The sequence below is a fragment of the Elephas maximus genome, chromosome 16, assembly GCF_024166365.1.
Source record: "Elephas maximus indicus isolate mEleMax1 chromosome 16, mEleMax1 primary haplotype, whole genome shotgun sequence".
NCBI classification, from domain to species: Eukaryota; Metazoa; Chordata; class Mammalia; order Proboscidea; family Elephantidae; genus Elephas; species Elephas maximus.
This window is the reverse complement of record NC_064834.1, coordinates 61,862,808-61,888,358: the sequence shown is the minus strand read 5'-3', so window position 1 is coordinate 61,888,358 and position 25,551 is coordinate 61,862,808. Positions and strand designations below refer to the sequence as shown.

The 25,551-nt window shown below is 37.5% G+C and overlaps 1 protein-coding gene across 1 annotated transcript in view; it reads right to left on the bottom strand.

Annotated features, from left to right (window-relative positions):
• SHOC2 (SHOC2 leucine rich repeat scaffold protein) overlaps positions 1-25,551 on the bottom strand; it is a 108,360-nt gene that overhangs the window by 7,653 nt on the left and 75,156 nt on the right. Inside the window, exons 4-6 of the mRNA XM_049854638.1 lie at positions 9,082-9,212; positions 3,326-3,514; positions 861-983 (exon numbers count right to left, since the gene is read on the bottom strand). Of these exons, the coding sequence (XP_049710595.1) occupies positions 861-983; positions 3,326-3,514; positions 9,082-9,212 (443 nt within the window). The remainder of the gene's footprint in view (positions 1-860; positions 984-3,325; positions 3,515-9,081; positions 9,213-25,551) is intronic.

Here is a 25,551-nt window from a genome sequence, read left to right as displayed (position 1 = left end):
TCACCTTATTAAATAATGAGAGAATAAAGAAACGAGATTTAAAAAAAAAAAAAACATGGGTATAGGGGAAAATTTTAAAATAGATATATGTACTATAAATAAATTTTCCATCAAAAAGAGGCACAAATATAAAACTCTAGGGATTCACAGGCAGGAGAAATAATAGTGACCAAGGAGGGACAATGAAATGGATTATTAATTATGGAAAATAATTTTAATAAAAAAATTAAGAAGAGGACATTCTAGATAAGTATACAAAGCTTGAAATATGCATACCACATTTCCAACAAAGAGAATTATTTGACTAGTAAATACAGTAGTAGTGGGTAGGTAATTAGGATAGAACAGTAAGACAAAGTCTTATGATGAAGGCTTCTGAACGCCAGTCTAAGGAATCCATAGTTATTTTGGTAGATAAAGGTACCGTACTTAAACAGTGTTAAGAAAAAAATATGTTATAAAAGATGCTAAATTTTAGGGACCTTTGCTTTCAAAGATGCCCTATAGCACTTAAACCTATCGACTGTTTAGTGGGCAAAAGAGATTCAAAAGCATCAAGACTAGACTAATTAAATCAACACCTCATCATCTCAACAGGGTTGTATGTTTTAGAGAGCTCTATCATTTCTAATTATGCTTTTCATCCAAATAGAAAATTCCTTATTTTAATTTGAAAGACTGTGAGTGAGATAAGTGTGGAAGGGGTATTACTGTTGTTGTTAGGTGCCATCAAGTCGGTCCTGACTCATAGTGGCCCTATTTATGTACAACAGAACGAAACACTGCCTGATCCTGAGCCACGCTCTGATAACATGTCTGAACTGCAGTATAAGCAGTTCTAAATGTTCTTTCATACTCACCTCAAGAGAAACGAGACCAGACACATCCTCAGGTATCTTTGTCAGTTGATTGGTGGCTAAATTCAATTCTACCATACTGGTCCAAGTCCCAAAATCCAAGGGAAGTGATGTTAACTGATTGTCCTGGCAAAGACAAAATGAAGCATTCAAGACAGAAACCCATAAAACAAAGTCCCAGATATACTTTCCTTGAGAAAGAGAATTCTTAAACAGAAAACCTTATTCCTTTTTGATACCTAAATATAGAAAACACAGTAAAAACACTCAAATTTTTTCACATAGTTAATAGGTTTTTATTTTGAGGTTAAACTCAAAGCTTGTCCCCTATATGATCATGTATAATAAAAACGGAAAAATACACTACACAAAACAATGCTTGAAATTTCAAAAGTCCTAGTGGTAAATATAATGTTTTCTCCATTTCACAATAATGCAGAGAAACCACTGGATAAATATGAATGCTCAAATAAAGATATGAGCACAATGGACTGCTAGGCAGTAAATTCTGAGAGGAAAAAAAAAATCTTAGTAAGACAGCAAATTAATTAAAATTCTAAGTATCAACAATTTTATAATTTCACTTAAAATTCATAAGAAAAATGGTCAAAAACATATTTATCATTAAAAATAAAATCATGATGAAAGACTTATGTGAAGCATGATCCTAATTTTATTTAAAAAATAGATTATGGCTATATACAGAGGGGAGAAAGTGAAATAAACTATATGGCAGTGGTTCATGACCTTTCTTCCCTGCCTCCACATTATCCACTTAAAAAACACACTTCCATCAATAACAACTCTTACCACCCTGCTGTGTACTGGAAGTTATTGGGACCATCAGCCCCCTTTGTCCCAGATGGTTATCTATGATACATGCCAATATGTCAACAGTGATGGGATTATTTTATTTTATGCCCTTTTTTCTAACCTGTATATTCTAATTTTTTTGTAATGCATGTGGATTATTTTTCTCATTTTACAAAAAATCATCCACAGAGAAATTCCAAGTAGCAAACATTCTTTTTAAAACCTTTTTTCTTTTATTATATTTAAACAGGTTACCTATTTTAAGAAAGATATCTATGTCCAAAGTACTGATAAGTATAATATGATAAAGTATTTTGGTTTTTAAAAATTTATTACTTATGCTTATAGGAGGAGAAAATGCCAGGATTCGTTTTGACTACTTTCAAGAAAAAGTTTTGTTAAACATTTTTCATAATGTTTAAAGAAAAATTAAGGCAAAGCTTTATGCAAAGTTTTATTTTTATTTCATTGAAAACAGCAAACCTTTCCAAGCTAACATACTGCGATAACACCATGTCTATAAAAATGTATAATCAAATGTAAAAACTAATGAGCACCTGGACCACTGTGTTCTAAGCTTCTCATTACAAACTAAATATTCAGAATTGCTGCCATTACCACTACTAAATCTCATATAATCAGACTGATTAACAACACATTTAACACTTGTTTAAGATTACAACATTATCTTGAATTTCAACTACTTCACTTATTATATACTTCCAAAGAATCATCATAAAGGATACACAATACTACATTTATGAACAAGTGTAGACAGAATTAAGAAATTGTAAATTTAGACTGTACTTTAAGAATCACTATTATGGTGAAATGATTCATCAAAGGTAAAAATATGTAGTACAATATGGTATGGTAGAAAGAACACTATACCTAGAAGCAGGAAACCTGGGTTTCCTGGAGTCCTACCTCAGTAATTAATTAGCTACAGCTGTGTAGCCAATTATTCACTACAAACTAATGAACTCGACTAAATGATTTTTTCATTTATTCTCTTCTTTTGCAGTAAAATTATTTTTTTCTTATTACAAATATAAAACTCATTCACTGTAGCATATATAAACAAAAAGAAACTAACAATCACCCATAAATAATTTTGATATCCAAAGGTAAACATTATATTTTAGTAAACATGTGGGTGTGTACTTAATACACAATTAAGCATATTGAAAAAAGCGTTTTAAAAGTATGTGTGGGAAGAGATGCTTACATGTTTTAACTTTTTTCTACTTAATAAATTGTGAATATTTCAACTGATATTTAATCTTCTAGATTACAATTTCTAATCGCTCCACAGTATTCCACGGATGATATATTACTTTTTAAAAATTAAATTCCTATTGATACTGATATAAATTGGTACCAATGAAATAGCTAGCTCTGCAATAAGTATCCCTACAACTATATTTTAATGGACATTCATGATCATTTCTTTAGGACAAATTCCCAAAGGTATGCACAATTCTAAGATATCTATCTAATACAAATCACTCTGAAGTATCCTTATTATCAGTTGAGTCTATCAGCGAAGTATGCGTACCTTTCCCCACACCAATTAATAAAACATAAATGTTAGTAGAAATACTAGCAGTAGTAGTTTTTTTAATGCCTTCCCCCCAGTAAAAACACAGGCTTACCTTCATATTCAGTTTACTCAATACTTTCGCTCTGGAAAAAATTCCAAATGGGATTTTATTGATTCGATTGTGTTCCATGTTGAGGGAATAGATGGTGGAAAACTGAGATGGACCACCCATTGGATATAACTGAAAGCAGTTTCTAGCAAGGGTCAAGCTATTCAGTTTCACAAGACTTGATAAAAGGGTCTGTAAAAAATGAAATAAATTAAGAATTAGAACTGTAACAAGACTTTAATCTGTAAAGTATAGAAAAACCAAAACCAAACAACTCGTTGCTGTCAAGTTGATTCTGACTCATAGCAACCCTTTAGGACAGAGGAGAACTGCCCCATACGGTTTCCGAGGAGCTCCTGGTGGATTTGAACTGCCAACCTTTTGGTTAGCAGCCACAGCTCTTAACTACTACACCACCAGGGCTTCCAGAATATAGAAAAGCAGACTCAAACACAAATGCCTCAAAGGTAATAAATGGCTGAGACTGGTCAAGCAGGCTCTGTGCTCCCTCATTTAGAGGGATAGTCATTACTCAGCTCTAGCTAATTGCTGCCATGCAGAAAGATGAGCACAACTTAGTCACATGTCTAGATTTTGCAAGAAACTGAAAATTCATTTACTTTTATGAAATATCCTGATTTTTATTCTTTAGCTGATAAAGTACAGGGCCAGCAAAAAAGAGGAAGACCCTCAACGAGACGGACTGACACAGTGGCTGCAACAATGGGCTCAAGCATAACAACGATTGTGAGTATGGCAAAGGACCAGGCAGTGTTTCATTCTGTAGTACGAAGGGTCGCTATGAGTAGGAACTGACTCGATGGCACCTAACAACAACAACAACAGTTTCATTTTACTTAAAACACACTATAGAGTAAAGAAAACATACCTGTGGGTGACAAGTGCTTCAGGAGACCTCTACAGAGCAAAAATTTGGTATTAGACAAGTTCTGGATCTGAGTCCTGGCTCTGCCACTTGTTGAGTGACCAATCCATCTAGGTCTTAGTTAAGTACCTACCTCTAAATTATTATTAAGATTAAAATAATGCCTGGTACAGAAGAAATAACTAGCTGTTATTCAGTAAACTTAATGGTTCCTTTTAGGAGGATTAGAAACCCTGGTGGAGTAGTGGTTAAGAGCTACAGCTGCTAACAAAAAGGTCTGCAGTTTCGAATCCACCAGGCGCTCCTTGGAAACCCTATAGGGCAATTCGACTCTGTCCTATAGGGTCACTATGAGTTGGAATCAACTCGACAGCAGTGGGTTTAGTTTTTGGTTTTTTAGGAAGATTAAATTCAGAAGATGGTTTACTTCCTGATGTTGTATAATATGTTGCTTTTCTATGTGATAATATATCTGAGGAACTGTATATATCAATCAAACAAGTATTTACTCAGCACACACCCTCATCGTCCCTATTTCAGCCTCCTACAGTGCAACCCCAGCGCTAGGTGTTTAGGTATTATAAAAGAATCTCTGCCATTAAGAAGACTAAACCCTATTTAGAGAAATAAATCACACAGATAGGAAACAATCAGAAAATAATACATAATTACATATAATCAATAATAAATTATAGAATAGGTTCTTGCTATTGAAAGTGTATTTCAAGGAAGAGCAGAATCAACTTTGCCTGAGAGCTATACAGACATGCAGGCTCTTGGGACCCGTTCCTACAACCAAAATCTGCAGTTTACCAAGATTGCACGTTAAATTTTGAGAAATGTTGGTATAGGTGATACCTGGCTGTGTGACTTTAGGCAAGCTACTTCTCCGAACCTTAGTTTATTCATCTGTAAAATGATGATGCCTTATTTTATAGGTTGTAGGGAAGACCAAGACCAAGAAGGAGCCCTGGTGGCGCAATGGTTAAGAGCTTGGCTGCTAACCGAAAGATCAGTGTTAGAATCCATCAATCACTCTGCAGGAGAAAAGATCTAGCAATCTGCTCCCATAAAGATTACAGCCCAGGAAACCTTATGGGGCAGTTCTACTCTATTCTGTAGGGTTACTATGAGTCAGAATAGAATCACGGGCACACAACAACAACAGGGAAGACTAAAAGATAAAATACATCAATGGCTTTGCAGTATCTGGCACATAAGTGGTTAAACTTTTAATCCCTTCTCTATTTAAATTCCAAGAAAAGAAGAAATACTGGAATAACTGGAAAAACAGGAAGGAGATTGAGAGTGCACTAGATTCTAAAGGATTAAAAAAAAATTAGTATGTAGAGAAGTAGAAGAAAGCCTCTTAGATTGTGCTAAAAAAGCACAAGCAACGAGAAAACACAGTGTGGAGGGTGTGTGTGTTTTAAATAATTTTCAAACTTCAGCCATCTACAAACAGCAGATTCAAGATACAGTACCTGAGGTGTCAGTATGATTTACAAGGCCAGCTGAAGGGATGAATAGCTATATAACATCAAACCAAGATCCACTGCTGTCAAGTTGATCCCGACTCACAGCGACCCCATATAAGACAGAGCAGAACTGCGCCATAGGGTTTCCAAGGCTGAAACCTTTACAGAAGCAGACTGACATATCATTCTCCTGTGGAGCAGCTGGTGGGTTCAAACCACCGACCTTTCGTTAGTAGCCTACCGCTTTCACCATTGTGCCATCAGGACTCCTTAACTATATAATGATACAGTGAACTGAAATGTATCCTTTATACTGAACATTAACAAGTTACTCTTAATATTTGTCTACTGTTGTACACTGAAAAAAGGAAGTGCACAAGTATGGGTGGTGGAAAGAAAACTTTGTATGGCAGTCAGTCCAGGAAAAATAATGTCTACAGCCTACTTTATTGAAAATAAAGGAGACTTACTGAATCTTAGGCAAAAACGCTATTATTAAAACTGATTTTATTGAATTGACATTCTTCTATGAAAAATGTTAATATCTAGGTATATCTGAAAAGGGGCAACAACAAGACAACCTCCAACCTTTCACACGTCATATCGTGAAGACTGGGGGCTGCTTATCATTGCTTTAGGGCCAGGCAAGTCTAGGTTCCTATCTCAGATCTTCTACTTATCAGTTCTGTGACCTTTGGCAAATTAATTAGATAATTAACTAATATACTCTCATCCTATTCTCAGAAAAATATTTAAGGTAACAAACTTGGCCAAAACATAACCTCTCTGAAGCCTATTTTCCGATCTATTAAATGAAATTCCTAGTAACTAGTAGGATTATTGTGAAGACTACATAAGATATGGGTAATACATGTAGAGCTCCTATCCTTATGCTTTGAGCACAGTATGTGCTTAAATGTATTAAGTTCCTTTTCTTTGTATATATATAAACATACATTAAAACTAGTCCATTTTCAGACAGTCTTCAAATGGAAAAATATATAATCATTTTGTCGGCTCTGGTTTCAGCAATATAATGAGTTCCAGTCCAACTGAAAACAACTTCCCAGATTTTTCCTACCTAACCCAGCTTGAATGTCTCATAAGTGCTGTCTAATGGATTTTGTTGTTTTCCTTATTGTACTTATTATAAATGCAGATAATTACACATTTGCACTAAGAATATACTGCTTCCAAAGCACACGAACTACTTTTAAATAACAATGCTTTCCCATATTTTGAAAAGGCCAATCAAGGGTTTCCCTGATGGCTTCTCTTCTGAAAATGGGCCAGTTTATACACACACACACATACACACACACACACCCTTCTTCCACATACAAACTAAAGAGAGTTGTCCTCTCTATAATTTTCTTTGTCAAAAGTAAATCTTAACTTATTTCAGTTATAAAATATTATATACAAAAGTAGCTAACATAACATCTGTATCCTAACAGGTACCCAATAATTATTAGCTTCCTTTCACTGACAGTGGAGCCTTGGTGACGCAATGGTTAAGAGCTACGGCTGCTAACCAAAAGGTTGGCGGTTTGAACCCATCAGCTGCTCCGGGGCAGTTCTACTCTGTCCTATAGGGTTGCTAGGAGTTGAAATCAACTCGACGGCAATGGGTTTGGTTTTGATTTTTCACTGACAATAAATTTTTTACTTTTTTAACTTATTTAATAAGACTCAGTCTTATGCATATTGATACCGTAAAAGCAGTCAACCTTGATTAAGCTCACAAACCACAACCAACAAGAATACTAACAAGACCTAATTAATATGCTAATTGTTTGATATGAGTCACCGGTAGAAAATAGGATGACATTAACCAGCCCTGCCCGTTATGATCATTCTAAATTATCACCATCACAGAAAGACAAAAATCCAGACAGTCAAGTTCTCAGGGCTCTATCTAAATCTGTGCATTCTACTCTTTATTCCACTATTGTTAGTTCTAACAATAGTACCCTTTTGCCACCGGTAAGATACTGTCAGACTAGTCTTAGTGAACTGAAAACCCAGACCCAGTCCAGCCTAGAAATTACAGTCCTGGGAAATTCATCTTTGTTCTCTGACCAAGGTGTTTTCTGAAAAATCAAATTAATAGGTTCTGTATCTTTAAGAAACAAATGAATTAAATATATTTATTTTATAAATTAACTTCTTCAAACCTATAGCTTCATCTGCTTAAATATGGTTCTTCATAAATCAAAGCATAAATCTGAAAAGCATTCACCCAAAGTCTTATCTATCTATATAAAAAAAAAAAAAATCTATATAGCTGTCTATATATATAAAATGAACATTTTATATGTATATATAAACACACACGTAATAGGGCTATTTATACAAAATACTTTTAATATTTAAAAAAAGACCCTGCCAAGCTCGATCCGTAAATCCACAAAAATCCATTTTTTTGCTACAATATTACAATAAGATACTATGCTTGAATAACCATAAGCAAGCGTACCACAAGTTGTTTGCTACGCTAAGATAGTAAGTAGTTAAAGGAAAGGCAAGATAATAAACAGATAAAAGATACAAGTATTGTATTTTACCCAATTAATCCTTAAGCAAATTAAGTGAAAATTAACAAAACTCAAATTAAAAATGTGTTTCAAAAAATAACAGATTTTATGATTGGTATATACTAAATAGGCTTTAAAATTGTTGCATAAACAGGATAATAATTTGGTTACATGAAGGTTACAGTTGATATTAATCTTGGTAATACACAGTGTGTTCTATCTAGTTTATTCTTTTACACTGATCATCTTACTACATTACCTTTTGACAGTTGAACTGAGGAGGGTTGTTTACTTTAAAACCAGGCATACAAATTCTCCTTAATAGCATTTATTGCCAGTTCTCAAAATGACATGAGAAAGATTTACGTGGTACTAAAAGGGATGAGTCAGAATCAACTCGACAGTTATGGGTTAAAAGGGAATGTGAAATCCCTGGGTGGTGCCAACAGTTAACGAGCTAAGCTGCTAACTGAAAAGTTGGAGGTTTGAGTCCACTCAGAGGCACCTCAAAACAAAGGCCTGGTGATCTACTTCTGAAAAGTCAGTCATTGAAAACCCTATGAAGCACAGTTTGATTTACTTGGGGTTGCCATGAGATAGTCATTTTGAGGGCAACTGGTAAGTTAATTTTCTTCTTCTTGAAAATTATTTTTTATTATGTTCCTTACGATCATAGGAACTTTGGAATTTTTCTTTCTCCTTTAGAATTTTTATCTTAGTGGGGCTATTTATCCATATCATGCTCATTATGTAAGTAATCTCAATTACCAAATTATTTACCTAGCTGCAAAGAGTTACTAGCTTTCCCTTCATTATGCTGCAGACTTGTTTCTAAAGTTTCTCTAATCCACTTCTTACCTCTGGTAAAGTAGAAATGTTATTGTTCTCTAAATTTAATTCTTCAAGTGCACTACATTTTGCCAATGATCTGGGTATTGCTGACAGTCTGTTATATCTCAGACCAAGACGACTTAAACTGGACAGGTTTCCTGTGAACACAAAAAAAGGAATTTATGTTTTTTAAAAATCTGGCAAGCCTTTCACTGTCACAGGCAATCAACGAGATATTTATGAATTACTTTGAAGTACTATTTCAGCAAGATCCATGACTTTTAGTACCAAGGAACCACACACTACACACCATCAATTAGGATCAAATTTAAATCCCTTTTGTGCCTACTTAGAGAAATAATGAAATGCACAGCTACAAGTCAACGCTAAAAGTGAATTATTAGAAAGTATTGGAATACTTTAACGAATTAAGCTTTAGATAAGGCCTAATTTAATTGCATCAAAGTAGTGCAGGCAGTTCCCTGGTTACTAACCTCAGATCTACAGGGATAACTTGTACTTGCCCTCTAATGTTATGTAAATTTCCCATAACTTGAAAGGATTGAACCAACCCCTGCTCACAACAAACTCTTCATCACAATCACCTACACTTGCTGCATGTGCGGCTTTTAAGTCACTGAAAAGGCTTTGAGCCTTTTCCTGCACTAAAAAAAAAAAAAAGTAAGGCTAAATAAGAACCATTTGCACCTGTTCCGACTTACCTATAAATTCTTAAAGACACACTCAGGAACGGACCTTGTTTGTAACCCGGGGAGTGCCTGTATATATTTTAAAACTATAATTATCCCATTTGCATCTATATGATCAACTTCGAATAAGTGGTTATATATAAAAATGTACATGTAAATTCAGGGAACAATTTCTAAATTTCTAAATTGGTGCCATTTAAAAATGCAAGATGCAGAATTATTTCATAAGATCAGAAAGGTTCAATTTTTCCATTAGTTTAAGGCTAAATAAATATTTTAAAATTTCTCTGAAAAATTCAACTAATTGAAAAAAAATTCTCAAGATAAAAATTTACGCAGTAGTCAAAACAGCCTGGTACTGATACAAAAACAGATACATAGACTAATGGAACATAATTGAGAATCCAGACATAAATCCATCCACATATGAGCACCTGATATTTGACAAAAGCCCAAAGTCTGTTAAATGGGGAAAAGACAATCTCTTTAACAAATGGTGCCAGCGTACCATATGCAAAAAAATGAAACAAGACCCATACCTCACACCGTGCACAAAAACAAACTCAAAATGTATCAAAGACCTAAATATAAAATCTAAAACGATAAAAATCATGGAAGAAAAAACAGGGACAATGCTAGGAGCCCTAATACATGGCATAAACAGTATACAAAATATTACTAATAATGTAAAAACACCAGAAAAGAAATTAGATAACTGGGAGCTCCTAAAAGTCAAACACCTATGCTCATCCAAAGACTTCACCAAAAGAGTAAAAAGATTACCTACAGACTGGGAAAAAGGTTTTAGCTATGACATTTCTGATCAGCATCTGATCTCTAAAATCTACATGATAATGCAAAAACTCAACAACAAAAAGACAAATAACCCAATTAAAAACTGGGTAAAGGATATGAACAGGCACTTTACCAAAGAAGACATGCAGGCTGCTAACAGATACATGAGGAAAATGCTCACAATCATTAGCTATTAGAGAAATGCAAATAAAAACTACAATGAGATTCCATCTCACTCCAACAAGGCTGGCATTAATCCAAAAAGCACAAAATAATAAATGTTAGAGAGGTTGTGGAGAGACTGGAACACTTATACACTGCTGGTGGGAATGTAAAATGGTACAGCCACTTTACATTCAACTTGGCGCTTCCTTAAAAAGCTAGAAATAGCACTACCATACAACCCAGCAATTCCACTCCTTGAAATACACACTAAAGAAATAAGAGCCCTCACACGAATAGATATATGCACACCCATGATCACTGCAGCACTGTTTACAATAGCAAAAAGTTGGAAGCAAATGAGGTGCCCATCAACAGATGAATGGATAAATAAATTATGGTATATTCACACAATGGAATACTACACAACGACTAAGAACAATGATGAATCTGTGAAACACTTCATAACATGGAGGAATCTGGAAGGCATTATGCTAAATGAAATTAGTCAATTGCTAAACAAATATTGTATGAGACCACTATTATAAGAACTATAGATAAAGTTTAAACACAGAAGAAAATATTCTTTAATGGTTACAAGGGTGGGGAGGGAGGGAGAGGGATATTCACTAATTACAGAGTAGACAAAAATTTTTTTAGATGAAGGGAAGGGCAACACATAATACAGGAATGGTCAGTAAAACTGGACTAAACCAAAAGCAAAGAAGTTTCCCGAATACAACCAAACACCTCAAAGACCAGAGTAGCAGGGATGGGGGTCTGGGGACCATGGTTTCAGGGGACATCTAGGTCAATTGGCATAACAAAATGTATTAAGAAAACATTCTGTATTCCACTTTGGTGAGAGGCATCTGGGGTCTTAAACACTAGCAAGTGGCCACCTAAGATGCATCAGTTGGTATCAACCCACCTGGAGCAAAGGAGAATGAAGAACACCGAAGACACAAGGTAGACCTGAGCCCAAGAGACAGAATGGGCCACACAAACCAGAGAGTCCATCAGCCTGAGACAGGAAGAACTAGATGGTGTGTGGCTACCACGGATTACTGCCCTGACAGGGAACACAACAGAGGATGCCTGATGGAGCAGGAGAACAGTGGGGTATAGATCTTAAATTCTCATTAAAAGACCAGGCTTAATGGTCTGACTGAGACCGGTAGCACCCTGACAGTCATGGTCCCCGGACCCCCTGATAGCCCAAGATTGGAACCATCCCCGAAACCAACTCTACAGACAGGGATTGGCCTGGACTATAAGATAGACAATGATGCTGGTGAGGAGTGAGCTTCGCGGCTCAAGTAGACATGTTAGACTATGTGGGCAACTCCTGTCTGGTGGCAAGAGGAGAAGGAAGAGGGGGACAGGAGCTGGATGAATGGACACGGGGAATACAGGGTGGAGAGGAGGCGTGTGCTGTCTCATTAAGGGGAGTGCAGCTGGGAGTGCACGGCGGGGCGTATACAGCTTCTTGTATGAGAGACTGACTTGATCTGTAAACTTTCACCTAAAGCACAATAAATAAATTAAAAAACAGGAAATTACAAACAAAAGTGTAAGTTATAGTCTCCCTTACTAACTAATCATATACAGCTTGTGTGCAAATTCACAGGTATTGAATAAATAAAAAAAAGGAGAGGGAAAAAAAATAGGCATTATCTTCCAGTTTTACTGACAAGCCTTTATTTAAGCAGGAAACCCTGGTGGCATAGTGGTTAAGTGCTATGGCTACTAACCAAAAGGTCCATAGTTCAAATCCATCAGGTGCTCCTTGGAAACTCAACGGGGCAGTTCTACTCTGTCCTATTGGGTCGCTATGAGTCGGAATCAACTCAACAGCAACGGGCCATGGGTCATAAGCTACAAAGATGAATATAATGAATCCTGTATCTGCTACCACTAAAGGCTCAAATCAAATTTAATTTCCCAAACAACATGCATTATACAATATAAATAAGTTCATTTTCTTGACAAAAATGTAACAGTAATGAAAGTTTACGTCAATGTATTTCTTTGTCATGCTGGTTAATTTCTTTTCTGACTTCAAGTTACAATGGTTGCTACGACTTCGCTGGATGGGTCAAGTTAAAATGTCAAATGTAGCCTCTACTTTTAAATTAAACAGTTATTTTCAGTGTTAAAAATTACCAAACTGGATGCTATCACACTTCTTGATGCCTTTCAACTTTCAGCAACCTGCTGATTGATGTCCATCTGTTTCCTTCTTTTTGCTTTGATCATTTTTCAAAAAGCTGTTGCATGATCAACTTTGTATCTTATATGTAACATCGCCACAATACGTACAGAAACAAGTACTAGCCTACAGTATAAATTAAGCCTGACACACTGGAAGGGCAGTCACTATGCATCGTAGTCTTTACATAGTTATCATTCAACTGCATTTTTCCCTCTTGCTGAAAAAAAAAAAAAAATCCATGGCTGAAGTTATAAGAAATGACTAATTGGAGCTAATTTTTAACCTTTACATTTTTGAGATAAGAACTATAGTCCTTGATAAAAATATTCTGATGGGAGTAAAAAGACCACCTATAGATTGGGAAAGAATTTTCAGCTATGACATCTCTGACCAGCGCCTGATCTCTAAAATCTATATGATTCTGTTAAAACTGAACCACAAAAAGACAAACAACCCAATCAAAAAGTGGGCAAAGGATATGAACACGCACTTCCCTAAAGAAGATATTCAGGCACCTAACAGATACATGAGAAAATGCTCTCGATCATTAGCCATTAGAGAAATGCAAATTAAAACTACGATGAGATTCCATCTCACTCCAACAAGGCTGGCATTAATCCAAAAAACACAAAATAATAAATGTTGGAGAGGCTGCGGAGAGATTGGAACTCTTATACACTGCTGGTGGGAATGTAAAATGGTACAACCACTTTGGAAATCTATCTGGCATTTTCTTAAAAAGTTAGAAATAGAACTACCATATAACCCAGAAATCCCACTCCTCGGAATATACCCTAGAGAAATAAGAGCCTTTATACGAACAGGTACATGCACACCCATGTTTACTGCAGCTCTGTTTACAATAGCAAAAAGCTGGAAGCAACCAAGATGTCCATCAATGGATGAATGGATAAATAAATTATGGTATATTCACACAATGGAATACTATGCATCGATAAAGAACAGTGACGAATCTGTGAAACATTTCATAACCTGGAGGAACCTGGAAGGCATTATGCTGAGCGAAATTAGTCAGAGGCAAAAGGACAAATATTGTATAAGACTGCTATTATAGGATCCTGAGAAATAGTATAAACTGAGAAGAACACATACTTTTGTGGTTACGGGCGGAGGGGGAGGGAGGGTGGGAGAGGGTTATTTACTGATTAGTTAGTAGATAAGAACTACTTTAGGTGGAGGGAAGGACAATACTCAGTACACGGAAGGTCAGCTCAACTGGACTGGACCAAAAGCAAAGAAGTTTCTGGGATAAACTGAATGCTTCAAAGGCCAGCAGATCAAGGCGGGGGGGCTGGGGACTATGGCTTAAGGGGACTTCTAAGTCAATTGGCAAAATAATTCTATTATGAAAACATTCTGCATCCCACTTTGAAATGTGGCGTCGGGGGTCTTAAATGCTAACAAGCGGCCATCTAAGATGCATCAATTGGTCTCACCCCACGAGGATCACAGGAGAATGAAGAACACCAAGGTCACACGATAACTATGAGCCCAAGAGACAGAAAGGGCCACATGAACCAGAGACTTACATCATCCCGAGACCAGAAGAACTAGATGGTGCCCCGCCACAACCAATGACTGCCCTGACAGGGAGCACAACAGAGAACCCCTGAGGGAGCAGGAGAACAGTGGGATGCAGACCCCAAATTCTCATAAAAAGACCAGACTTAATGGTCTGACTGAGACTAGAGGAATCCCGGCAGTCATGGTCCCAAAACCTTCTGTTGGCCCAGGACAGGAACCACTCCCGAAGACAACTCATCAGACATGGAAGGAACTGGACAATGGGTTGGAGAGAGATGCTGATGAAGAATGAGCTACTTGTATCAGGTGGACACTTGAGACTGTGTTGGCATCTCCTGTCTGGAGGAGAGACAGGAGGGTAGAGAGGGTTAGAAAGTGGCAAAATCATCACAAAAGGAGAGATTGGAAGGAGGGAGCGGGCTGACTCATTAGGGGGAGAGTAAGTGGGAGTATGGAGTAAGGTGTGTATAAGCTTATATGTGACAGACTGACTTGATTTGTAAACTTTCACTTAAAGCACAATAAAAATTATTAAAAAAAATCAAATGTTAAAATATGTATATATATATATATATTCTGATGGCTCTATACCATAAGTTTGGGCAGCTATAATGTAGGAAAACTTAGCAACATTTCAATTTCTCCAAATAGAATACTCACTTATATTCCAAACCTCTTCTAAAATAGTGTTTGGAAACTGCGCCAAGAGTTTGCTAGTCCTGATTAAGTAAGGTTTTAGTAGGCAAAAAATTGGATATGAAAGCAACAACAAAAACTACCACATAGCACAGACAAGTCAATTTTGTCTTTAAAGTGCTTTCTAAATTGTTAACTAAGATCCCTTCATGAGTATAATTCTGACGACACTTTGGTGAGATGTGTTAATTTTTTTTGTGTGGGGGGGGAGAAGCAGAGGATTGGATGATGTTCCAAAGTCCCAGTAAATTTAGCGATTAGAAATATGGGTAAGAATAATATTTACTATCGCTATCATTGCACTATGATAGCATATGATACAAGTATTACTTAAAAGTTGTGTGGTAGAAAATAATCTGCCTTATGACCAGCCATATTTAAAATGCCAAAAAAAACTGGAGACAACCTAAATATTCAACAATAGAAGAATAATTATTTAAATTGTAGCCGTCACAGTATAATAGAAAAGCCAAAGGATTTTATGTTACCTAAGCGACTATGGGGAAGTTACTTAAACCTCTCTGAATCCGGTTCCTTATCCATAAAATGAGGATAATAATATCACATACACAACAGAATTGCTCTGAGGGTTACATATAATGTATATAAGGCACTTAGTACCGTGACTGATATATACCAGGTATTTGGTAAGCGATTTTTCTATGGTATGTCTACATTCTGTAATATTTTGTACCTATTAAAATTTTTTGTTACAAAAAAATTTTAAGATGTGAAAAACTTTAGATTATGACGCTAAGTAAAAAAAGCAAGATAAAATTGTGCATTTTGTATGAGCTCAATAATGTAAAAAATACAGGAATGCAAAACAATGGAAAGAAAACGCATCAAATCAGTGAGTTTTTTCTGCTTAGGAGAATTATGGAAGATTAATTTTTTTTTTGTTGAACTTGTCTATATTTTTCCTAAGTTTCTATAGTTTTGTAATTAAAAAAAGAAATCTGACCTTTTGACAAAGATCATTCTAAAGTCATTTTAATATAATAAAAGAAACAATGTGACTTTCTACCATCCTTTTTTTTTTTTTTTTATGAAGACGTTTTATACTAATGTGGCCAGTTTGCATTACATGGATGTACATCTTTTTAATGGCATCTTAGACTACCTATGTTTATATCAAGGTGGAAATGCTGTTTAAGTCTAGATTTAAAATCTATAAACAATCTTTGAATGTTCAGAAATGCTGCTTTTTTTTTTTAAATCTTTTTAGCAAGTCATTCAGGCAGTATAATCAAAAGGCTGTATTTACAAGCTAAATCCCACATGAAAATAAGCAAACCTAAAAAAATTATGTCTCATTCAGATAATTCTTGGAGTAGTCCAGTATATTGGTTCAAATATCTAAAACTGATGTCTACTTTGTAAACTTTGCTGAGGGTAAAATCTCTCTTAGTAAATGAGGGATGAGGAATTTTAGATGATGGTATGATTCAGGAACGGCTAATTTTTACAGTTCCTGCCTAAAACGTTCTTTTCTTCTCCACAGACTACTTATGCAATTCTAGCCTTTAATTCTAGAGCAATCCAGTCTTAAAACATCTGTAAGAGTTGGTCAATATATCAAAACAAGTTTCATTGTAGAGTGATCATGTAGTACTAATAAACTCATAATTAAGGTCATTTTGTGCACATTTGAATGAGTGTTCACAGGTTCCTTATATGCTATGTTTCAACTTGGGTATGAGAGATGCTGCACTATTCATGATAAAATCCTTCAAATTAAATCGTTATAGCTATTTTATTGAGTCCGGCTTTCTAAGTCCATCTGTTTTATAGCTGGGAACACACCTGACATCCTAACAATGAAAAGACCAGGGGGAAAAATACCTATAGACAGTACATACTATCTGCGTAATGACAAGCAAAATAAAAAGATGCAGAAATTTTATTACAGAATTCCCAAGTTACAGTTTCCTGGTATTCAAGTTGCTTAACTTCATATTCTGTGACACAGTTCCATCCCCATCTCCGTAGCCTACTGCATGAGGTTCACCAACAAGCACAGTACCAATGGCTTCATCATCAAAGGGTCACACCATATTAGAAATGTTTGTTTTCATGTCTGATTCCTTTTTAACCCAAGCGAGTTCTCTACTGCCAGAAACCTAGTACTGAACCAAGTACATAATACATATTTGATATTTGCTGAAAGTAAAGCAAAAATTGAGAAAGATTAAAGCGCTAAGAGTCCATTCTGTAAAATTATATTTTATGAAAAGGGGAGAAGTATATATCGTACTCATTTCATTTATTGAAAATGTTTCTAATATCAGTTCCATCCCCTCCAAATCAGTCACCAAATTCTATTTGTGTTCTTAGAATATATTTCACTTATCTGTCCCCTCTCCAATCCTGCCTTCATCGCCTCAAACCAAAATTATTATGATACAGTTTGCTGGCCTCACTCAACCCCACTATACAATGATTTCAGGCAAATACAGATTTCTATCCTTTTACTCCCTTGACCAAAAAAAAATAAAACTAAAAACAGCCTCCTGCGGCTCCCTATTTCCTATTGTACCAAACGTAAATACTCTTTGCTAGCTTTTAAGGTTCTACATAATACGGTTCCACCCTACCAACCCAAGTACTTATCGCATGACTGCTGTATAAATGCACAATGCTAAACATAAGACATAGTCTGTCCATTCTCTCAAGATGCTTATAAGTCCAGTGAAATATTTTCACAAATAACAATACTTAGTAGATTATGACAGTGACCTAAGAAAAGAATGAACAAAATGGTTTGAATGTTTAGAGAAAGGAGAGGAAATTTCTGGCAGGAAGGATCAAAGCTGGCTTTAAAAAAAGCTGGAAAAGTTAATCTTGAAAAGGAGAGCTATATCAATCTCTAAGAACAGGAGGGAATGAAAAAAAGATAAGCAAAGACAGAAAATAGAGAAATGAAGAGGCAGGAAATTTGGACAGTTTACATTTACATTGTGAGGTGTAATCTTCTTTATAAAGTAAGCCATGAGCTTAATAAAATTGTGGAAAAACAGTATTGGGATCTAAAGCTTAAGATAGCCATTCTGTGACATTTGATAAAAAGAAAACAAGAGATGAGAAAGACGCTACAAAAGCAGCAGTAAGAGCCACCTGAGAATAATCTAGCATGGGCTTTAGGGTAAGATATTATGAACTGACTTCAAAGGGACCAGCTAGCTAGGGGCAGAGCCAGAAACAAATTCAGTTGGCTCCCTAACAAACAATCTTTCTTCAAGATCTTTACTGACTTCGCTCGAGTTAGCTTGTTTACTCTTTTGACAGGTGTCATGGATTGAATTTTGTCCCCCCAAAAATGAGCGTATCAACTTGCCTGGGCCATGATTCCCCTTATTGTATGATTTTCCTATATGTTGTGAATCCTGCCTCTATGATGTTAATGAGGGAGGATGGGCCGGCAGTTGTGTTAGTGTGGCAGGGCTCAATCTACAAGATTGGATTGTGTCTCGAGGCAATCTCTTGAAGAATCCCGGTGGTCGTGGTCCCCAAACCTTCTGTTGGCCCAGGACAGGAACCATTCCCGAAGCCAACTCATCAGACATGGATTGGACTGGACAGTGGGTTGGAGAGAGATGCTGATGAGGAGTGAGCTACTTGCATCAGGTGGACACTTGAGACTATGTTGGCATCTCCTGTCTGGAGGGGAGATGGGAGGGTACAGGGGGTTAGAAACTGACAAAATGGTTATGAAAGGAGAGTCTGGAAGGAGGGACTGGGCTGACTCATTAGGGGGAGAGTAAGTGGGAGTATGTAGTAAGGTGTAAACAAGTTCATATGTGAGAGACTGACTTGATTTGTAAACTTTCACTTAAAGCACAATAAAAATTACTTAAAAAAAAAAAAACAGAGAAGCAAGCAGAAAGACAGGGACCCCATAACACCAAGAAAGCAGTGCCAGGAGCAGAGCAGGTCCTTTGGACCCAGGGTTCCTGAGCAGAGAAGCTCCTAGTCCCAGGAAAGATTGAAGAGAAGGCCAACAGAGAGAGAAAGCCTTCCCCTGGAGCTGACACCTTGAATTTGGACTTTCAGCCTGCTTTACTGTGAAGAAATAATTTCTCTTTGTTAAAACCATCCACTTGTTGTATTTCTGTTATAGCAGCACTAGATAACTAAGACAACATGGAAGCATATTATGCTTATTCTTACCTCCATACTGTTTGACTGTCCATACTCTAGTGCTTATGGAATGCATTTTTATTCCATACTGGGTCCAACACATTTGTTCATAAGCTTTCCCTGGCCAGTCTATCAAGATCTTATTGATCTGGTGGAGCCAACATGGCACTACAGACAGAAGTACCATGCTGCCCCACTGCAGCAAAGACTCGAAAAACTAAGTAAAACAGATACAAATGTCAATCCTGGAACCCTAAGCATCAAATGAAGGGATAAAGAACTAGATCAAGCACCAAATGGAAGAAGAAACTCATGGAGAACAGAGAATAAGGAGAGCTATAGGGTGGCAGTACTCTGCTAGCTAACGCAGCATGGATTTGCCATCTTGTAGCATAGCCACCAACGATCCCCGGACAGGGAGTACAGGAAGGCAACTTCACAGAGCTCCCAATAGGAGACAGAGCACCCAGTAACCAGACAAACAAGCTTTCCCACCACCTCCCCCACCACCCTCTGCCCTGTACGCTGCCTCTGCCGCTTTCCAATGAGCCACAACTGCTGAGCCAGAGAGACACTGGCTCACTGCCACACCAGGTTCACCCCACCCACAATGGCCGATTCCCTCAGTGCTGTATTTTTTTTACTTTTATTTCTCTTCTCTTTCTCTTCCTTCCTTTCTCCTGCTCGCTTAGCCTTGTGTGCTGCCCCTGCCCCATCTTGACGGGCCATGCTGTACCACTCAGCTAGAGAGCCACCAGCACACGGCCTCCCCGGGTCTGCACTGCAGCTGGCTCTCTCAGCACCTGATTTTTCATTTTTCTTTATTGATCGCTTTTTCCCTTTTTCTTCTCCCTCCCACCTAGGCTGTGTACTGCCTCCACCCCTTCCTGATGGGCCATGCTGCACCACCCAGCAAGACACGCCACTGCGCTAGTGGCATGTTCTGCCTAGCCCCCAATGGCCAGTTCCCTCAGCACCATACTTTTGTTTGTTTCTTCTCTCTCCTCCCTTCCTTCGCTTTCTCCCACACACCTAGCCCCGTGTGTTGCCCTCGACCCTCCTTGATGAGCTGTGCCACACTACTCAGCTAGAGGGCCACCAGCACATGTCCTGCCGGGGTCTATCTGCCAACTCTCTCAGCATTGTATTTTTTATCTTTCTTTCTCCCTCCCACCTAGGCCCTGTGCTGCCTCCACCACATCCTGACAGGATGTGCCACACCACCTGTCAAGAGAGACACATGCTTGCCACCACCCTGGTTTCACCCCACCCCCAACGCCAGTTCCCTCAGCATCATATTTTTGTTTTGTTGTTTTTCCTTGTTCTCCTTCCTTTCCTTTCTTTTCCTCCACCCGCTGCACCCCACGTGCTGCCCTCGCCCAACTCAATGGACCACACCACACTGCTTGGCTAGAGAGCCACCAGCACACAGCCTCCCCAGGTCTGCCCTACCCAACCTGCCAGCTCCCTCAGCACCATTATTTTTTATCTTTCTCCTTCCCTTTCTCCCTTTTCTTTCTCCCTCCCACTTTGGCCCTGAACTGTCTCCGTCCCTTCCTGAAGGGATCTGCCGTGCTGCCCAGCAAGAGAAGACAGCAGCTTCCTGCCACCCCAGTTCCACCTCACCCTCAGTGGCCAGTTCCCTCTATGCCATAATTTTGTTTGTTTTGTTGTTTTTGTTTGTATCTTCTCTTTCCCTTCCTTCCTTTCCTTTCTCCCACCCACCTAGCTCCATGTGCTGCCATCAACACATCTTGACTGGCTGTACCACACTGCTCAGCTAGAGAGCCACTAGCACACAGCCTCCGAAGATATGCCCCAACCCCACCAGCCGAAATTTACACACTGCCATTTAATTTTTTTCTTATTTGCTTCTGTTTATCACTCTTCTTCCTTTCTCCCATTTAGCTCTGCTCATGACATTCCCTTCCTTCCCTCCTGCCTCTCTGCACCACGTACCAGTGCTACGCCCCCAAACGGCACTTGTGCAGACCTCCAGAACCCCAGGTTCCACCCCGTGCTGCCCAGCAGCCCTGCCCTGCTGAGCCTCGTGCCCCAGAGAAGCACCAGTGCAAACCTCCAGACTCTTGGCCCCACTGTCCCCCACAATGCTCCCAGCTCTGCCAGACATTGTGCCCCTGAACAGGACAGACTTGGACCTCTGAACTCCCAGACCATGCCCCAGTGCACCCAGATCCTCCCCCACAGCCCAGTTTGTGCTGCAAATACCCATCTCCGCCCTCCTTCCCCCCATTCCACTCCCACTGGACTTGCCCTGCTGCACCATAGCTGGGCAACTGGCCTTGCCCACCTGGACAAGATGGTGAGAATTATCATGTTGACGGACGCAAGCTACAAAACATACCAGGCCCACCCACCCCGACATAAGCAAATAAAACAAAAAAAGCAGAACTAAACAAACAGCAATAAATGAAAAAAATAATTCCTGACTGTCTTGGAGACAACAGAAAATATCAAAACATCTAAAAAAAAACAGGACAGGATGGCTGCAGTAAGTGACCAAAATAAAACACCAGATGATCTTCCAGCGAAAGAAAAGGCACTGAAACTATGTGATAGGGAATTCAAAATTCAAATAGTCAGGGCTCTCCAAGAGACTGGGAAAGAGATGAAGGAAAACATAGACAAAACTAAGGAAAAAATACACAAAATCATGGAAAATACACACAATCCAGAGAAAACAAAAACAAAACAATGGAAGAGTTCAGAAAAAAATACAAAAACAAAATGTCAAAATAAATGAACAATTAGAAATCATACAAAACAGCAATTAGAAATCCAAAAGATAAACAAGATTTCACAAATAGACAACACAACAGAAGGTTTTAGGTGCAAATCTGAAACAATGGAAGACAGGATCAGCGAAATTGAAGACAGATCCTTGGATACCATTTTGTTTGAGATAAAATCAAAGAAAAGAATGAAGAAAACCTATGAACTATGTGAGATACAATCAAGAGCAAAAATTTGCATGTGAGTAGAGTTCCAGAACAGGGGGAGAAAATGGAAAACACAGAATCATGGAAGATTTACTGACAGAAAACTTCCCTAATATCATGAAAGATGAAAAGCTGACCATGCATGAAGCTCAACAAACCCCATATAGGATAGATCCCAAAAGAAAGTCACCAAGACATATCATAATCACACTCACCAAAGACAAAGAAAGAATCCTGAGAGCAGCTCAAGAAAAGTGAAAAGTCACATACAAAGGAAAAACAATAAAACTAAGCTCTGATTACTTGGCAGAAACCATACAGGCAAGAAGGCTATGGGATAACATTTATAAAACCTTGAAAGAAAAAAATTGCCAACCAAGAATGATAAAAAAAAAAAAAAAATTTTTTTTTTTTTATACATCCTGCAAAACTCTCACTCAAATATGCTAGTAAAATTAGGACATTTCCAGGTAAACATAAGTGAAGGGAATATGTAAAAATCAAACCAAACTTACAAGAATTATTAAACAGGGTCTGTTGGTTAGAGAACCAACAGGATTAGATAACAACCCGAATCTAGGACACAGGACAGCATCAGCCAGATACCAACCCAGGTAATGAACTCTCAAGGATAAAACAAAACTAAAAGACTTACAACAGGGAACCACAAAGGTCAATATGTAAATGACAACAACGTCAGCACAAGAAAGGAGAGAATAAATGGTGTAGATATGGAACTTTCAAATGGAGAGAAAGTCAAGGCATTATCAAGTAATAAAAGACTGGATTAAACTTAGGAAGATAGGGGTAAATATCAATGTAACCACAAAGAAAGTTAACAAAACTACTCATCAAAATAAAGAAGAAAAACAAAGTCTCACTAAACACGAAATCTACAAAAGCAAAAGAAACTTCACAAACAAAAGGAACTTAGCACATGAGAGTAAGAGGAACAACGAAAACGTCAGCACCACAAAAAAAAGCAGTACAAAATTACACCAATAAACTCACACCTATCAATAATCACACTGAAACTAAATGGCTTAAATGCACCCATAAAGAGACAGAGAGTGACAGAATGGATTACAAACATGACCCATCAATATGCTGTCTACAAGAGACACCTTTAAAACAAAGACACAAATATATTAAAAAACAAGGGCTGGAAAAAATATATCAAGCAAACAGCCACCAAAAAAGAGCACGAGTAGCAATACTAATCTCAGATAAAATAGACTTTAAAACAAAACCCACCATGAAGGACATTATATAATGATTAAAGGGGCAATCCACCATGAAGAAAACAGTAATAAATATCTACACACCCAATAACAGGGCTCCAAAACTCAAAAAACAAATTCTAACAACACTGAAAAGAGAAATTGACAGTTCCAAAATAATAGTAGAAGACTTCAACACACCACTCTCTTTAAAGGAGAGAATACATAGAAAGAAACTCAACAAAGATACAGAAGATCTAAAGGCCAACCAACTTGACCTCACAGACATATACAGAATACTCCACCCAACAGCAGCAAAATATACATTCTTTTCCAAGGCACATGAAACATTCTCCAGAACAGGCCACATCTCAGGCCACAAAGAAATCCTCAACCAAATTCAAAACACTGAGATAATACAAAGCATCTTCTCCAATCACAATCCCATAAAAGCAGAAATTAATAACAGGCAGAGCAAGGAGAAAAAAAATAAAAAACATGGAAACATCTTGCTTAAAAAATGGTGGATAATAAAAGAGATCAAAGATGGAATCAAATGAAAATAAAAACACATCATACCAAAACCTTTGGGACACAGCAAAGGCAGTGATCAGAGGTCAACTTATAACAACAGATGTACACAATAAAACAGAAGAAAGGGACAAAATCAAAATATTAGCTATACAAAATGAACAAACAGAAAGAGAACACCAAGATGCCCACAGCCACCAGAAGACAGAAAATAATAAAGATGAGAGCAGAAATAAGTGAAATACAGAATAGAAAAACAATAGAAAGACTACAAATAGAATTCTAATTCTAGATTCTAATAAAAAGGAACAACAAAGCCAAAAGTTGGTTCTTTGAAAGGATGAACAAAATAAAAAACCACGAGCCAAACTGACAAGAGAAAAACAGGAGAGGATGCAAATAAGCCAAATAAGAAATAAAATGGAGGATATTAAAGCAGGCCAAGCCGAAATAAAAAGGATCAAAACAGAGTTCTATAAAAAGCTACGGTCCAACAATTTTGAAAACCTAGAGGAAATGGGCAAATTTCTAGAAACACACTACCTACCTAAACCAACACAAATTGAGGTAGAAAATCTGAAAAGACCCATAACAAGAGAATAGATTGAAAAGGTAATAAAAAAAAAACTCCCAACAAAAAAAAGCCCTGGCCCACATGGCTTCACTGGAGTATTCTACCAAACTTTCAGAGAAGAGCTGACACCAGTACTATTCAAACTATTTCAGGATGCCAAAAAGGAAGGGTCACTTGTGAATTCATTCTATGAAGCCAGCATAACCCTGATACCAAAACCAGCAAAAGACATCATAAAAAAAGAAAATTACAGGCCAGCATCTCTCATGAATACCTGATGGTATTCAAATACCAGCAGGGTCACCCAAGGCAGATAGGTTTTAGTTGAGATTCCAGACTAAGACAGACTAGGAAGAAGGACCCGGAGGTCTACTTCTGAAAAGAATTAGGCAGTGAAAATATTACGAATAGTAGCAGAACACTGACACAGTCCCAGAAGATGAGTCCCTCAGGTAGGAAGGCACTCAAAATTACAACTGGAGAAGAGCTGCTCTCTCAAAGTAGAGTCAACCTTAATGACGTGGATGGAGTCAAGACTTTCGAACCTTCATTTGCTGATATGGCATGACTCAAAATGATAAATAACAGCTGCAAACATCCAATAATAAGTTGAACGTGGAATGTACGAAGTATAACCTAGGAAAATTGGAAATCGTCAAAAATGCAATGGAAACACATACACATTGATATCGTAGACATTTAGTGAGCTGAAACAGACTACTATTAGCCATTCTGAATTAGAAAATCACATGGTCTGCTATGCTGGGAATCACAACTTGACGAGGAATGGTGTTGCGTTCATCATCAAAAAGAACATCTCAAGATCTATCCTGAAATACAATGCTGTCAGTGATAGGATAATACCCATACGCCTACAAAGAAGACCAGTTAATATGGATATTATTCAAACTTATGAACCAACCACTAACACTAAAAAAAAAGAACTTGA